Source organism: Chrysemys picta, chromosome 2 (genome assembly GCF_011386835.1).
Source record: "Chrysemys picta bellii isolate R12L10 chromosome 2, ASM1138683v2, whole genome shotgun sequence".
NCBI classification, from domain to species: domain Eukaryota; kingdom Metazoa; phylum Chordata; order Testudines; family Emydidae; genus Chrysemys; species Chrysemys picta.
This window is the reverse complement of record NC_088792.1, coordinates 39,454,003-39,471,815: the sequence shown is the minus strand read 5'-3', so window position 1 is coordinate 39,471,815 and position 17,813 is coordinate 39,454,003. Positions and strand designations below refer to the sequence as shown.

The following is a 17,813-nucleotide window of genomic DNA, read 5'->3' as shown; positions in this document are numbered from 1 at the left end:
GCCAACTAAAATGAAAAAAGGGGATATTTTTCTTGGTTATAATGAGGAGGAGAAGCAGAGCCTTTTATCTTCACACAGATCCCTGGACAGCAACATTATTTAACAACTTACCAACAATTATTCCGGGTCTTCTATCCATTTCAACTATATGTGGATGCACTCCTTTATATGCAGCATCACTCATAACCTGGGTGTTTTTTCTCACCCGTTCTGTCACAGGATCATCCACCACTGGTGTAAAACCTCTGCCCTTTGTCTTCTCAAAATCTTCATGATATTTCACCTGGAAAAGAATAGGAATGTTTTTTCCCCCAGCAGTGACTGATATTAACCCATCTGAATTATGCTAAAACTAGCAAGAACTATTTCATAATGAGCAATTTTATTCCTTGATTTTTGCACCATAATAGTATCATAGAAACAGAGATGGAAAAGACCTGACAGGTGGTCCAGTCCATCTCCTTGATATGATTTCATTACATACTTGCTACCATTAAAAAAAAAAAACACTACTTTTTTTTTGCTTGCCATTCCATCATGCATTAACTCAAGCTCCTGAGTGTCTTCACGCAATGATGCTGACCTGTACATCTAACAATGTAAACAACCCTGTGATATTAGGACAGGGTTCTGAAGGATCTCTTAAAAAGTAATTTAATTCATAAGGAATTTTGCTGACATGCACCGTTTTATATAAAAAATATACTCCCTCCTCTGACTTTTCTTTTTAAGCACCAGTTGGTTGTATAAAGATAGAAATTATGGGCAATTAAGTTGTTCCTATGCAACCTGCTTTCCAAAAAGGGACAGAAGAGTAGAAAAAATATTATATACCAAGCCTTGGAACAAAACTGATACGAGTAAGTGTTATAAAGGCAGTATTCCTGATTATGCATTATTTGATTTTTTAAAAAGATTCTTAATCAGTGATGTTTTTAATATGTATATACAACATACATACACACACACACTCAACACAATTAATTTCAAGACTCAAGTCACACACAATTCAGGAACATGCACAGGCACAAAGTGGTGTGTGTCACCTAATCCAGTCAAACTGTGGGATGCTCAAACGGTGAGGAACAGCCTGAAGTTTCTTTTTTTTTAAACCAGACAATCAACTGTTAGAAAGCCATTTATTAGTATTTTGACAATATTTATTACATTCGTATGCGGTTAGCGACCCCTCTCTCCCTTGAATGACATAAGAGATAAAACAGTTTCCATACTTTATTACAGTGTTTAATTAGTTACCTAGATTAATGAAGGGTAAACGCCAGTGTACAGTCAAGTGTCATTCCTTAGTATAATCTAGTTATTTGAAGAATGTACCCTACCATTGAGATGTTGTTTTGTGTTTCTCTGACATGCCTTAGCTCAGGTGTATCAAGAATCACACTAGGTCTACCTTTCATCTGCTTCTGATCACTGCTGTACTTGACCTACAAAACAGCAACAACAGTACACATGAAGCATTCATTTACATTGAAAGACACTGCAAATATGAAGCCTCACAATAGTGACATTTCCAAATCATTTTATACAAACTTTTTCTGTTTCGTCCTCTCTCACAACTGCTGTTTTTTGTTTGTTTTTTAAATCTAGGATGCGGGTGGTGGAGGGGACCGGAAATGGCCAATGGACACATTCATTCCATTGGCCACTCATTCAAAAAGTCAGTAGTGGCTGAAAGTCAAACTTCTTGACTGTTCAATGGTATATGTGAAATAGGTCATGAACAAGTTCTTACTAGTCAAAGTGAACATTACAAAAAATACCATCATAATTGGCTCTCTGAAAGGTGTTAGCGCTTGTGCTCAGACGGAATATGGAGACTGAACTACCAGATCTTCCCTACATAGTCCCTATCTCTTTCCTCCAGCAGGGATAGAGAATGCTGTAAGAACTTTTATGTCACCAGAGGATTGATCCCCTTGATATTTGGGAGATCTTCCCAGGGCTGCATATGCCAGTTCTATGCCCAGACTTTGCCAGAAGCACAGGTGCAAAATGGTTGCACCAATCTTGGTACATTTAGAAAATGAGCATTTATGCCCTATGTGTTGCATGTGCAGCAGTCGTCATTACTATCTACAATGTTACCTTGTGCCTAATTAATATTGCTGTGGTATATATACTTAGCATACTGAATGCCAGGGATAGCACAGTAACATTAATTACTTGCAAATAGCAATTGTCAAGTTTTTAATACAGCAAATGTTTCTAGTTGGAAAGAGGGAGTCAATTAGCATAGACTTCTGTGTCATTCCAGTAGACTGGAGTACTTTCACTAATGGACACTCATCTTAGTCTTCGTTTCTGAACCATAACATGCAGATTGCATGCAAATATATATCATTTTAGATATATCCATGCATTTACACTCAAAGGTATCTCCTTTCAAAGCATGTGCACAAATCTATGATAATATGCTTTTATACTGAGAGGCTAATAGAATATAATCCCAACTATTCAGCAGATAAATGAATATCTGTTTGTTTAATAATCCTTGAGCAATCCACAGTATAAACTACAACATAGTCTCTAAAGATTTGTTAGGCAGTGGTTTTTTAAAATAAATGTGCTTTAACAGTATACAATGAAAATTTAAAATGTAACTGTCTTTCTTGATACCAACATACTTATCTTACATCATATAATTACTGCCAATGCATTTCATTACATCTCTGAGCCACTGCTCATTAGTATGGCAGAGCATTTATCAAGGCAATTTTGGGGAAAGTCTTTGTAAAAATATCTTAGTTTGCAGGAATAATGATTAAAATAATTAAAACTCATGAGTACATTTTTGCGATAAAGAAATTAAATAGCTCAGAACCAGGTATCTAAATTACATTTGTTCTTACATTTAAGGGCATCTCATGGTCACTTGGATCAACAGTTATTGTTCCTCTGCCTCTTATGTAGTCTCTCTGACAAACCCAGCTTCCTCTACTCTCTCTGATAAACACTGTCTAAGTTTTAGGGTGTTCTTTACTATCACCTCTCTTCCAACACCTCTTGTCCAACACCTGCTCTAGATGAAATCCTGACCTCATTGAAGTTAATTAGAGTTTTGTCACTGATGTCTTTGGGCCCAGGATTTCACCTGTTGTGTTCTGGTGCTTGGAGCACTCCCTGCAAGTTGCTTGACTGTTTGTTTCTGTCCCTATGCCACTTTGCTAATTCCCTGCTCTCTAACAGCCTCCTCTAAAGTTTACTCAAATGTTCACTCATCCATCTATCCCTCTCAAACACTTAGAAAATGTCATAATGATAAAAAATTAATGGCCAGTTAAAAACAGAAACAAAAGCCTTGAACATAATGAATCATGAAATCCAAGACAAATATACAGCCTTACTCATTGATAGTAAGGCAATAGGATCCCTTTTGGACCAGTCATCTCCGATATGGATAAAGCACAACATAAGGCAACATGGAACAGAAATCTATGTTCAAGTTTCCATGTTTTGAATCAAAAAAGCTGAGCTTGCATTGAGTTGAGAATTCTAGTTCTTTTTGTCCTTTACCCTAGAGTTTACTTCTGAAGTTTGGTAACAAGAGACTAAGATTTCTCAAACAGAATCCAGATTGACATAGGACGACTTTCTCCTTGTAGAGCACTGCCCCAGATATCCACTTGCATTTTGTGTAATAGTAATTATGGGAAGCATGGGTACTTTTGTTGCCCATGGTGGTACGTGCAGTATATATTTTCAAAGATTAAGAATTCACCTTCAAACGGATGGTGCAAAGGGATGCATTTATGACATCAAATCTAAATTGAAAAGCATACCCTTGTTATGAAAATAAACAGAGCAAAAAGATTCAACAACTTGCCGAGCTGATATTGTCTTGATTCTTCTTGACTCTCTCTATCTCAGGAGTGACACTCACAGAAGTAGCTTTGGCAGGCTGCCCTTTATAGTGAACCTATTATTTCACAGAATAAAAATGGCATATACTATTTCAACAAAACCATGTTACATTACATTAAAGCGTATAATTTAAAAGGTCATCCAGGAAACAAATCAAAGGATAAACTGCATTTGAAATTTATTAAAGCTTATAAAACTTGATTCTTGAAAAATAACCTTGAATTCTTCCTATGGATTTTTATTATTTATGTACTTGTGTGTACATACACACAGAAACACTGTAAAAAGAACAGGAGTACTTGTGGCACGTTAGAGACTAACAAATTTATTTGAGCATAAGCTTTCATGGGCTATAACCCACTTCATCAGATTCATAGAATGGAACATATAGTAAGAAATATATATACATACAGAGAACATGAAAAGGTGGAAATAGCCATACCAACTGTAAGAGGCTAATTAATTAAGATGAGCTATTATCAGCAGAAGAAAAAAAACTTTTGCAGTGATAATCAAGATGGCCCATTTTACACAGTTGACAAGAAGGTGTGAGGATACAATTTTTTTTCTCCTGCTGATAATACTTCATCTTAATTAATTAGCCTCTTACAGTTGGTATGGCTACTTCCACCTTTTCATGTTCTCTGTATGTATATATATTTCTTAAGGTGCCACAAGTACTCTTGTTCTTTTTGAGGATACAGACTAACACGGCTGCTACTCTGAAACAGAAACACTATGTACACCAATTAATAACTTGGCATTTACTGTACTAAAGTTTATCGTATTTATGGTACTCCCTCCACTTAGAATAGGGCATCCCACAAATACTGCAGTAAATTCAATGAGAGCAAATGGTAAGTGTCGAGATTTTAATGGCACCCAGTGTATATAAAAAAACAAACCAATAAACCCAGAGATCACATAAAGGATACATCCATGTTCCAAATTGCATGCACTATTTCCATTGCTGATTATCCGGGGTGATGGAGTACACAGAGGAGTATGACAGAGAGCACAAGGGAACAGAGAGAATTAAAATCAATTGTCAAAATCACATGTTTATTTAAATGTACTTTGCATTTTTTTTTAATTAAAGGAAGTACACATCTAAAGGTAATGCATTAAACTCATGCATGTTAGAACATAAGAACGTCCGTACCGGGTCAGACCAAAGGTCCACCTAGCCCAGTATCCTGTCTACCGACAGTGGCCAATGCCAGGTGCCCCAGAGGGAGTGAACCTAACAGGTAATGATCAAGTGATCTCTCTCCTGCCATCCATCTCCACACTCTGACAAACAGAGGCTAGGGACACCATTCCTTCCCATCCTGGCTAATAGCCATTAATGGACTTAACCACCATGAATTTATCCAGTTCTCTTTTCAACACTGTTATAGTCCTAGCCTTTACAACCTCCTCAGGTAAAGAGTTCCACAAGTTGACTGTGCGCTGCATGAAAAAGAACTTCCTTGTATTTGTTTTAAACCTGCTGCCTATTAATTTCATTTGGTGACCCCTAGTTCTTGTATTATGGGAATAAGTAAATAACTTTTCCTTATCCACTTTCTCCACATCACTCATGATTTTATAAAGCTCTACCATATCCCCCCTTAGTCTCCTCTTTTCCAAGCTGAAGAGTCCTAGCCTCTTTAATCTCTCCTCACAGGGGACCCGTTCCAAACCCCTAATCATTTTAGTTGCCCTTTTCTAGTGCGAGTATATCTTTTTTGAGATGAGGAGACCACATCTGCATGCAGTATTCGAGATGTGGGCATATCATCGATTTATATAAGGGCAATAATATATTCTCAGTCTTATTCTCTATCCCCTTTTTAATGATTCCTAACATCCTGTTTGCTTTTTTGACCGCCTCTGCACACTGCGTGGACATCTTCAGAGAACTATCCATGATGACTCGAAGATCTTTTTCCTGACTTGCTGTAGCTAAATTAGCCCCCATCATATTGTATGTATAGTTGGGGTTATTTTTTCCAATGTGCATAACTTTACATTTATCCATATTAAATTTCATTTGCCATTTTGTTGCCCAATCACTTAGTTCAGTGTTGTACCAATATGCAAAAGGAGCAAACAGCATGACCTGGGAAACTATAGGCCAGTTAGCCTGATATTAACCCTGGGCAAAATCATGGTGAAGATGAGATGGAACACAATCAGTAAAGAATTAAAAGTTGGTAGAATAATTAATGCCAATCAACATGGATTTATGGAAAACAAGTCTTGCCAAACAAACGTCTTATTTTTTGATGAGATCACAAATTTGGTTGATAAAGGTAACTGTGTTGATATAATATACTTAGGCTTCTGTAAGGTATGTGACTTAGTCCTAGATGACATTCTGATAAAAAATATTAGCACTGTTCAAAATCAATGTAGCCTCTATTAAATTAATTAAAAACTGATTAACGGAGAAATCACAAAAAATAATTGTAAATAGGGATTCAGCATCCAATGGGGGTGTTTCTACTATGGTCCTGAGTGGACCTGTTCTTGGCCCAAAGCTGTTCAATACTTTTACCACCAATGATCCGGAAGAAAATATAAAATCATTACTGGTAAAATTTGCAGATTACACAAAGAATGGTGGAATGGTGAACAATGATGTGGACAGGCCAATTTTACAGACTAAACTGGATCATTTGGTAAGATCTCATTTGAACACACACAAACACAAACAAATACACGGTCATTCATCTAGGAACAAAGAGTGTTCAAGATGGGAGCTGTTAATTGGAAAGCAGGTATTCTAAAAATGACATAGGGGTCATGATAGATAACCAGCTGAACATGAGCTCCTAGTACAACGCCATAATGAAGTGGCATTGATCTTTAGATACATAAGTAGGGGAAAATCAGGTTGGATTAGGGAGGCGGTTTACTTCTGTATACAGCATTAGTAAAACCATTACTGGAATACTATGTCTGGTGATCACACTTCAAAAAGGATGTTGAAAACCTGAAAAGGGTTCAGAAAAGTGCTACAAGAATGATTAGAGGTCTGGAAATCATATATAATAGCAATAGACTAAAGAAGATAAATCTATTTAGTTTATCCAAGAAAAGGTTAGAAGTGACTTGATCATAGGCTACAAGTACCTACAGACAGGGAATATATTTCTGATACTAGACAGCTCTTTAACCTAGTGGGAAAAAAGTATAAGACGATCTAATGGTTGGAAGATGAAGCTAGATACATTCTGACTAGAAATAAGGCACAGATTTTTAACAGTGAGAGCTACTAACCATTGCAACAACTTATATATGGATGTAGTGGGTTTTCCATCACTTGAAGTCTTTAACTGAAGACTGGTTGCCTGACTAAAACATATGCTCTGGATCAAAGAGAAGTTATGGGCTTGATGCAGAAAATGCTGTGTGAGGTCTTTGGCTTGTGTTATGCAGGAGGTCAGACTAGAGGACCATAATAGTTCCTTCTGGTCTTAAAATCTATGAATCTATGAAATCAGCTAACTTCTAGATGGTGAGGATGGATACTTTGGCTGGTGGTATAAATGGAGGGAAATTGGAGCCAAACACACTCACATGTCCTCATTGCCTTCGTTGCAGTCACCTCACTAGTTGGCTCCAACCCTCAAAATCTCTGGGTTGGAAGATCCCACCGCACGAGCATACCTCACACTCCTTTTGGGAGTCCAGCTGAGCAGAGTAACCAGTGTGTCTTTGAAGACAGATCAGAAAGGATGAAGATAGTGCTTCGGGAATGCGAGGATGGTGAAGTATGATAACTAAATGCCCTGCCTTCTTACACATCTTTCTGCCCAGCAGTAGGATTTTGAGATGGTCTTTTTTGTCATTGGATACCAATTTAGGGCAGTTTTTTGGGGGGGAGGAATTTTTTAATTTTAATTAATAAATTAATGGAGGTATCCTATCTCCTAGAACTGGAAGGGACCTTGAAAGTTCATCGAGTCTAGCCCCCTGCCTTCACTAGCAGGACCAAGTACTGATTTTTGCCCCAGATCCCTAAATGGCCCCCTCAAGGATTGAACTCACAACCCTGTGTTTAGCAGGCTAATGCTCAAACCAATGAGCTATCCCTCCCCCAAAGGAAGGGGGACAAAGGAGGGATTAATTGGAGTCCACACTTAATTGTAGCCAGTTATGGCCAGAGAAACATGAGGAGGACTGTATTAGTCAGATTTATGACCTGAAAGATATATATTTCTTTTTGAGTATATGCTCAACTAAGGAAAACAAACATTTTTTGTGGAGACTTGTTTTGTAAGAAATCTATAGATCAGATGATTATGTAAGGAAAAACATAAAATTAAATTGAAAATTAAAGCAACTTCCCAAGCTGACAATTTCTTGATTCTTCTTGACTCTTTCCATCTCAGGGGTGACAGTCACAGGCGTAGCTTTGCAAGGCTGTTCTTTGTACTGAACCTGGTAAACAGGGTATTAGAAATTATACAGAGAGCTCCAAGTAACGAAAGTATTGTGCTCTGTTAATAGAGATTAAAGAATAATGTAAAGCAATTTACTAGAAAATAGCATTCATTAATGAACACACACTTCTATCCACATGGTACTTAATGCTGATCCTTTTGCAAATTCTCAAATTCATACATTAAGTGTATAATGTTATTTTGATATGAGTAGGTAATTCCCATTAATGTTAATCAAAGCTCAACATTGAGGGAAGATTATATAGTTAAATCGTTAAATAGTCTTTTTGACAAAGTAGAATTAATGCAAACATCATGGATTTATTCATTTAGAACCAAGACATTCAATAAAACAGAGAAAATACAGTATAATGAAAGTAATGAATAAGGGTCGCACATTGCTAATATTCTTCTGGTTTTCCTTAACTCTCCTTATTTCTGGAGGATCCGAAATTGCTGTGGCATGCTTCATTTCTTCTTTGTATTTTATCTGAACAATGGATATTTAAAAAAAGTTACTAACTTAAAGGAGACCTAGAAAAGCACAACAAACATTTTGTAATCCTTCTCCTATGCCTAATGCACAGTTAGGCCTTACATAGTAATATTATATACATTGGAACTTTTAAGAATAATCATATTTATTATTTTTCTAAACAGTAATCATTCTGATTCCTGGTCCACATGGGTGGGATCAGGTTTTACTGAACCCAGCACAGGGCTCATGTTTGGCCTCGTGCAGCGTGGAAGATTCATCCCATGGCATTGGCTAATTTAAAGGCTGCTTTCCATGGGGTGCTTCATCTTGAGGGTGGTGAAAGTGGTAAAATCCCCTACAAATAACCAGCATATAACTTCAATAAGATCACTACTTGAGAGCACTGAGAGACGCCTCCCCTAGTCTGCCTTAGCTGGTTAGGACAGTACCCAATGGCAAGCATCAGAATCGTAACAACATGAATCAAAGTGAGATGAGAAGTGATGAAGAAAAAAAGTCACAGGAAAATATAAATTTTCCAAAAATAAATGAAAATTGCCTACCTGTGCTGACATTTCTATGTAATGTGGTATTTGGGGTCACATACTATATCAGTATAACAGGGTGATGGGCTGGATGCTTGGGGACAGCCAACCCTGATTACTGAAGGAATTACTCCAGCCCACCTTTGCAGCATTAATGGCTGGATGGGGCCTGATGGAAGACAGCAGATTCCCCCTATAAAGGGCAGCAGGAAGCTGCAGTGAAGGGGAAAAGCTCAGGAAGCTGCAGGGAATGAGAAAGGCTCCTGCAGAGATGACCATGACAGCAGGGAAGTTGAGAAGTAAGAGCCAGAAGGTTGAACTCCAGCCAGGAGAAGCCTGGGAGAGACTGCTGAATTTGGAACAAGCTTCAGGAATAAGAGAGAAACACTGAAGTGAGGCTTTGAGGGCCAGCATGTACCCTGAGGTTGAATAAATTGAATCTCCAGAAGAGAAGTGTTTTAAATAATTTTGGGTTGTATTTTTGAGGTACTGAGGAACTGAGACTCAGGAACCTCTTTGTGCCAAATAGCAGAGGGCACAGCAGTACACAGAGTTTTACAGGGATGCCCTGGGTCAAGTGTATTCACAATAATTCACCGTATGGTGTCAGGTAAGGTCTTTCCCGACAGCCAATAGCCCACTGGTTATTGTAATCCTTGTAAAATGTAGGTACAGATAACATTTAAAAACTTATGTATCTATACTGAAAATTATGTTCTTAAAGCCTTGAAGTTAAAGGGAGGTCACCAGGAGGTGACATGCCTCAGACAGGTTCTGTTTAGGCAGGGTGTATTAGATGCTTAGCTCTCTGACTGGTTACTGTGTATTGTGCGTCTCATGATGCAAGTCTATTTGCATACTGAGCCACCAGCTAATCAAGACTGCAAAATCAACAGGAGACTGCAAAATCTATAGGAAGTAACACACAGCACAAGAATGTCCAGTTTATTAATAAAGATGAAAGGACAGTTTTGATATTCCAGGGGTTGCAAAGAGATATACAGTGCACTTTACCTAGGGGACAAGCTGACAGTGTGTTTTGTCTCAGGAAAAAAGGATCACGGCCAGGCCTGGCTGAAAAACACTGGAAGGACTTTGGGGTGAACTTTGTTCAATATCACATGAAAGTACCTAGCTATACAAGTCTAGGTTCTAGAACGCAAGTTATGATTTGATTTTATATGTAACCATTTGTTTCCAATATTTCTACTTGCTATCGTTTGAATCTCTTCTCTTTGTTAAATAAACTTTTGCTTGTTTTCACTACACACAGATCTAAGTGCTATGTCTTAAGCAGAGCAGTGATCTGAGGTGAAGCTAGCAAGCTCACATTTACTGCTTCTTTGGGGGCAACAGATCTGTGAATATCATGAATGTCCAGTGGACATGGGGCTGGACACTCCAGGCAGATGCTGGAGTGTGCCTACCACTATCTGCAGAGAGACAGCTGGGCCTGCCAGGCCTAAAGGGGAGTGCTTGTGTTGCCTGTGGCTGGTGGAGTTGGAGAGCTGACCCCCAGCAGCCACAGACAAGGATTCCTCATGCTAGGGGCAGGTGACAGCAAGGGTACCCCGGGAGGTGTCACAGGAACCAAGAGGGGAAACAGAAGCGGAGTGCTGTAGAATGACCTCTGGCCACGGGGGGGTGAGGGGGGGGGACTACACACTAAACAGCTGACCCTGTAATCAGTAAAGACTGAAATTAGAGTACAATAGATGTTGAAAAATACCCTATTTCCTATGAGAAGCAGATACAAAAAGTATCATACCTCCTGCTATGACTCTATTACTTGAAACAGTTTGCTTTTTATAAAAAAAAAAAAAAGTGTTCAGTTGCAAGAGATGTCATGTAATTGATCAAATTTTTAAGAGTGATACCAGCAGTCAGTGTGCAAAAATGCACAGACATGTGTACGATACAGGTGCCTTTTCTTATTTGGTGATAGCTGACCTCAAATCTTTCTCCAAATTACCACAGTTTTTAACTTTTAACTGAAGAGTACATCCTCTTCTAAGAAGCTGTCATTTTGATAGTTGACTTTCAAATGGTGGTTCGCATGCCTAAGAGTCTCAAGCAGCCATAGCTAAACAATCTCATTTAAAGGACCAGTCTCATCAGCTCCACCTGTATAACTTGTCTTCAATAGGCCACAGTCCTCAGTTTTCTCCCAAAGCCTCTTCTGGCACTGTATACCAAACAACTAGCTAAAGCGTATGAGCTTTGCAGCAACTTTTAAGGGGAAAATGTTTTGTTAATAAGACATTTTTCTAAGTTGCAGGTTGTAGCTGGAATTTATTCTAAAACAGCAATAGCGAAAATGGTTAAGGTGTTTGTTTTTTGAAAGATGAAATCCTGTCATCATATATTTAATTTTAAAAAGATCTATTTCCCGTTAATGATGACACCTTTTGAAGTTGTGTAGCCCCAAAACCATGTTAATGTAGCGCATTAAACCTTGGAAATCTGATGGAGTAGCATTTGAATAAGGTGAAGGATAGGAAAAGGTAATATTTATAATAAAATGAAAAAAAAATTGACCACTTTTCTCTGGGGAAGGACAATTAATGTTGCTAACACTTACTGAACTAATATTCTGCTGATTTTTCTTTACTCGTTCAATCTCAGGAGTCTCTTTGACTGCTGTGCCAGAGCCTACTCCCTTCTTATAAAACACCTTCATATACACAAAGAAAAAAATAATTATGAGCCACTTAGGAATGCAAGCATCAGTTCTCATAAAAAAGACATAGGCAATTTTCCAAGTTCTAACCTTGTCTGACTATAACTCAAGAAAAGCAAATATTTTAATTTTTCCAAAATCAGCTCAATTATCACTATCTTTCTATACTTTTTAATATCCACAGGTAACCCAGGTAATCTATCATCATCATCCTTTTGATCTCAATTTCTTACAAATTTTCTATTGATAATTTTAACTTTAAATAATAATAGATTTTAGACCAGAACCTGCACATGCTTACACATGTAACATTAAGTTTAAGTAATCTCACTGAAAGCAATGGAAAGACTCACAAAAATAAGCATTTTCAAGATCGTGACTTTATGTTGCCTTTTTCATCCCTAGATCACAAAGTAGTCTAAAAAGGTGGACAGATATTATTATTCATTTACAGACTGTAATATTGAGGTACAGGTTGGTTAAATGGCAAGCTGATTCAGAGCTAGAATCCAAGATCTTCTAGCCACAGGACTACATATTACAACTGAAAACAAAGCTTTTATCTGTAAAAATACCATTCTATTTTTATACTACCTGTCTTTATTCCAATGGTTTTAATAGGGGTCAAAACACAATGCATAAATACAATCAATAAGTCAGGGTATTGAAGGAGACAGTATTCAACAAATCCCAAGAGCTGCCATACTTTAAATAAGCCTCATGTACCACTGCAGATTGCACAACTTTCAGGTAAATTTCATTTGAAAGAAAAATGTCTGGAATTTGAGTAATAGGTGTTGCCAATGTTGCCATTCAATTTAGTATTATTAGGCTGGTAGTATAAAACCAAGTTTGACTCATGACTTCACAGAATAAAGCTTTAACATTTAGTATTTCTGGCTTTCCTAAACCAAGACTTATTGAGCTTTCTGGTTTTCCTCAGTAAACATAAATAATGAAGCATAAGTGCAAAACCCACACACAATGTTTCTCTCTCTTTAGTAACATGGGAACAATCAGACTGGATAAGGCCCTTGGTTTAGTAACCTATCTCTAGCACCAGATGCTGGAAAGTAAGGTGCAAGAAACCCCACAGTAGTCAGACAAGGAATAACCTGTCCTCATGAAAGTCTTATTCTAGACCATAATAATTAGGGATGGGCTTAAACTCTGAAGCATGAGACTTTTATATCCTTTCAAAACCTTTTTTTTTTAGTATTAATTATAACAACTCTGGATATTCTTATCATCCATATTGCTAAATTCTGGGTCTCAAAGACATTCTGTGGCAATGAGTTCCACAGTGTAATTACAGATTTTGTGAAAAGCATTCCTTTATTTATGCTAGAATTTTGAATTTACCACCTTTCAATATCATTAGCTGTCACCTTGCTTTTGTCTTATGAGATGAGGAGATCAAAAGCTTCCAGTCTACCTTCTGTTTACTTTTATAATGTCCCCTCTTACTCACCTCCTCTCTATGGCAAACAATCCTCAATCTTTTCAATCTATCTTCATAGGAGAGTTTGTCCATGCACTAAATAATTCTTGCTTCACTCCTCTGAACTCTTAGTTTGGCAATGGCCTTTTGGGGTGGGGTGAACAGTATTACCCAGTATTTCAGATGAGGGTGAAACATGCACATATCTGATTTTTAAGGTAATAAAATTTTCAGCTATGTAGAATTTTACCATGTGAAAAGAGAGACAGCTCACGAGTAAGTTCTTTAAAATTGTTAAAATGCACAAACTTGTTAAAAGGAGGTAAAGAGATTTACATACAGTACTCATTAAACTAAAATATGTTGTTTCTTCCTCCATCACGAGGTATAAAACATATTGGAACAAGAATTTTACTATGAAAGAGATGACTGTGCAGTTAAGATCCTACTGTGAATGATCTGACATATCATTTGGAGCAAGTTGCGCTAGGAAAGCACTTCCAGCTGGCAAACAAAAAGAAGCATTGATTTTATCTGCAGAGCTAGCTGTTTGTTTTGTCCTCTTTAGCAGAGAAGGAACTCCGTCTCTTTAACCCTGACAAAGTCCAGGTGTGAGACACTGACAAACTAATGAGAAACAAATAAAAGTAGGATCAAAGAATGTCCCAATTTTTCTTTAGTGTGGTTGCCTCTAGTACCATCCCTAGTTATTTAGCACTAGATTGCTTAATAACTTACCTTTATTAACCTAAGCTGCACAGGAAAGTAAAAGGTCAGAAGGTAAAGAGAACGAGCCAATAGTATATTAACATATCGTTCCCAGTTATGGGCTGGTTTCACAGAGAGAGGGTGCAGTTAAGAGACAGAGTTCAGAACTTTTATCTCAGAAATAAAGGTATATGCTTTTGTTAAATAATTAGCTAAATATAAGGGGCCATTTTTTTTTAAAAAGCCACAGTGTTGCAGGCTCATGCTGGCCCTTACAGAGTTACTGGAATTTCCTAGGAGGCTCCAGGACTTTGAGGCTTGCCAAAACTCCTCCAAGTAGTGGCAGATTGATTGTATGGCTCTGAGTCCTAACTGGCAGGGGGCTCAAATCCCAATAGAATTTAGACCCACAGATCCACCTGCTGCCCTCTTCCCGCCGACAATTGCTGGGGAAGAGTGGGGCCAGGAGATGGGATTCAGGGAGGGCCTAGCTCAGGTTGCCCTTTTTTACCTTTTGTGTTTGAATTTAGCACATTACTGTTTTATTGTAACATGAGACATAGCGTAAAACATGCCTCCATAATACATTGCACAGCAGTGTTCAAACATGAGGCAACAAACAGCAGCAAGGAGCAAATATGGCAAGCCAAGAACTGAGGCAGCTGGGCCCATCAGCAAATAGTATCAGAAAGCAGTAGGTTCAGTGCTTCAAAATCTCTTCTCTGAAAGGAGAAGAGACTATTCCCAACCGCAGTCACTTGGAGTGGTGGTGATGGCAGGAAGATGCTACACGAGCCTCCACTGCCCAAACCTATCTCAGAGGCCTCTCTTCTCTCCTTTCCCTGCTTCCACTTCTGATGCTGCAATGTTGAGGGTGATACAGCTAAACTGAACAAAGATTTAGCAACAAGCCTGTTTTTGAAGTGAAATGTAATTGAGTAGCTAAAATGACGTGCAATACTCAGGAATGTCACCTCTCTGGTCAGATAGTGGTAAAAATTTCAAGCAACATTGTTTACATGTTGAAATTTTGTTGCAATACAACATAGGTTAATTTACAATACCAGCTTTAATAGAATTCCTTTACCTCTAGACAACTGGCTCTTTTTGAGCTAATGATTGGGAAATTAGTACATTAGCCAGCAGACATCCTACTGACCTTTACAAAGGAGTCAGCCGGAATAATAAGTAACTGGACAGTCTTTGGTCACATCAACTAAATTCCCTGTATTCATTTTCTCTTTTGGGAAACCACTATTAGATTAGAAGTACAGTGAGCATTACCTACAGCAGAACTAATGAACATACAAAAGTGAAGAGGACTGAATACATAGGGAACAAAGTGGGAAATTTTAGGAATCTGAGCCATTATGATTTTTATTTAGCGGTAAACTAAAACCTGGATCTAGCATAAAGTAAAAAACCCATCTCTTGTCCAATGTAACATAAAACCATTGAACTAATATTTTTAAGTCAAATGTATTTTGTAACAGGCTCTCTTCTAGTTTTAGACCATAACCATATGACAAAACTTATACTTACAATGGTGCCACTCCAGGTTTCTTCTCCTTTTAATACACAGTTTGTAATAAAGCTATCTTCAGGGGTTGATAAAAAAAATTATTCGGTTAAAAAATAATTGAGAGTCTTGGTGTGGGTAGCATCATGATTTAGTAATTCAAAATATTAGTGTCAAGTCTAACAAAGACAGGTGTTCTTTCTAAAAGAAATAGGGATATGGTCTTTGCCATTGCAAAATTATGCATATGGTTGAAGGACAATTACTTGAATATTCCCATTTTATGCCAGGACACGAGAGAGCTCATTTCATACTGAACATATGTGAAAAATCACTTCTAAAAGCAGAACTGCTGCTACTCACTGAACTGATGTTTTTCTGAGTATTCTTAATCCTCTCAATTTCTGGAGTATCTGGTATGGTACAGTAGTTACAGAGCATCTTCCCTGCTTCATCTTTGTACATTTTCTGAAAAACACCATTTTACCATGGTCATGTCATCTCTGCTTACGGCTAGAACATCCAAAATGTGTATTCACTCTGATAATGTAAAAGCACATTAAAATAGTTGTAAATGATTTAGTCCCAATTAACAGCCCCTTTACACTGCCAGAGTGGTGTAAAGGGACCTTAGGCCTAGTCCACTCTAGGAAATTAGGTTGATATAACTATGTCGCTTAAGGGGTGTGAAAAATCCACATCTCTAATCAACGCAGTTAAACCAACCTAACCCCTAGTGTAGACTGCTCTAGGTGGATGGGAGAATTTTCCTGTTGACCTAGCTACCACCCTCTCAGAGGGGTGGAGTACCTACGCTGATGGGAGAACCCCTCCCATTGGCATAGCTACTGTCTTCACTGAAACACGCAGCTGCAGTGTTTTAAGTGTAGACAAGCCCTTAATGTAAATGAAAATCAGGCCCAAAATTAGTTCCACATGTGGTTTCCACATGTAAATATATTTAATATCAGTATGGATTCTTCTAATTAATAAGAGGTAATACAGCATGCACTGCACAATGTGTGCCTAGGGCACACTCTTGTGAGACATGAAAACACTTACTTTTACTTCATTCTGTACTCACCTGGCTTGCAATTTCAGAAGCTCTTTTGGCTCTTCGTATCTCAGGAGTATCTGTGCCCACTTGCATCCCCTTCCCTTTAATTTCAGTCTCCAGATCTTTCTTGTATTCTTTCTGCAAAAGCCATAACTTCAATAATCCTAAAATCTGCAATAATCCTAACCTTTAGTGTAGGTGCTGTTGTACCTGTAATTTGTGTGCTATCTTCAGAGCTATTCTTGTAACACTCATTGGATTCCAAACAATGGACGGTAGCTGTACAATCTAGTTTTTTTTGCAAGCTATGCTTAGTTCAGTCAACTTTCAACATGACTTTATATATATATATGTAATCCCATTGGGGTTTAGAGAGCATGGCCCCTTTACATTTTTTTCCTGAGAGGGGAAATGATGATTGTTCCAGAAGGAGGAAGCGCTGTTTGAGGATGGGGAGCAGCAGAGAGAGGGGAGAATGACTTGTGTGTGTCTGGAGCTCCAGACAGAAGGGCTGCAGCAAGCTGGCCCTCATGGAGAGAAGGAGCCAAGAACCTGCCTGAAGCCTGGGAGGGACAGAGCGGCCAACTGGGGACACCCCAGGATAGGAGCCAGGAGGAGCACTGTGACAGGGAGGAATCACCTGAGAAGGACAAACCAGAGCTGCATGGGGCCGTGAGTACTGGGGCTTGTGACTTTGCATTGGGAATAAGGAAGGAGGCTGTTAGCTAGTTAAGCGGGAAGGTTGTCGCTCTGTGTGGCTTTGCAGAGAGCGGCAGAAGAGGGCACCAGAGGGGTTTGTTGGGGAAAGTTTACTAGTGCTGACAACGACCAGGAGCACCCACGACTCACCACTGGACTGGAACTTTGCCTAGGACTCCTGAACTCTGTGTGCAGACACATTGCTGGGTGTTTGCTCCTTTCAGACTGTGGTATTACGGGCCCTGTGGGGCCTTGAGTTGAATGCAACCCTGTTTTACCGCTCCCCCTATATTTCCCCCTGTTTTCCTCCTTTTATCCCTCTGTAAATAAATATTTCCCTTTCCTATATTCATTGTACTATTCTGGTGTGT

At 38.4% G+C, this 17,813-nt stretch overlaps 1 protein-coding gene across 21 annotated transcripts in view; it reads right to left on the bottom strand.

Annotated features, from left to right (window-relative positions):
• The window catches only part of NEBL (nebulette), a 389,302-nt gene that overhangs the window by 35,168 nt on the left and 336,321 nt on the right, over window positions 1–17,813 (bottom strand). For 13 of the 21 annotated variants that reach the window (XR_010598234.1, XR_010598235.1, XR_010598236.1 and 10 more), the window contains 8 exons: window positions 16,771–16,881; window positions 16,050–16,154; window positions 11,920–12,012; window positions 8,713–8,805; window positions 8,222–8,313; window positions 3,845–3,938; window positions 1,341–1,445; window positions 112–283 (listed from right to left, as the gene is read on the bottom strand). Coding sequence is in view for 15 of the 21 variants with exons in the window: in XM_065582984.1 (XP_065439056.1) it covers window positions 112–283; window positions 1,341–1,445; window positions 3,845–3,938; window positions 8,222–8,313; window positions 8,713–8,805; window positions 11,920–12,012; window positions 16,050–16,154; window positions 16,771–16,881 (865 nt within the window). In the remaining 6 variants the exon portion in view is untranslated. Of the gene's footprint in view, window positions 1–111; window positions 284–1,257; window positions 1,446–3,844; window positions 3,939–8,221; window positions 8,314–8,712; window positions 8,806–11,919; window positions 12,013–16,049; window positions 16,155–16,770; window positions 16,882–17,813 lie in introns of those variants that run through there. The other 8 variants (XR_010598237.1, XR_010598238.1, XR_010598239.1 and 5 more) reach the window with 5 other exon arrangements.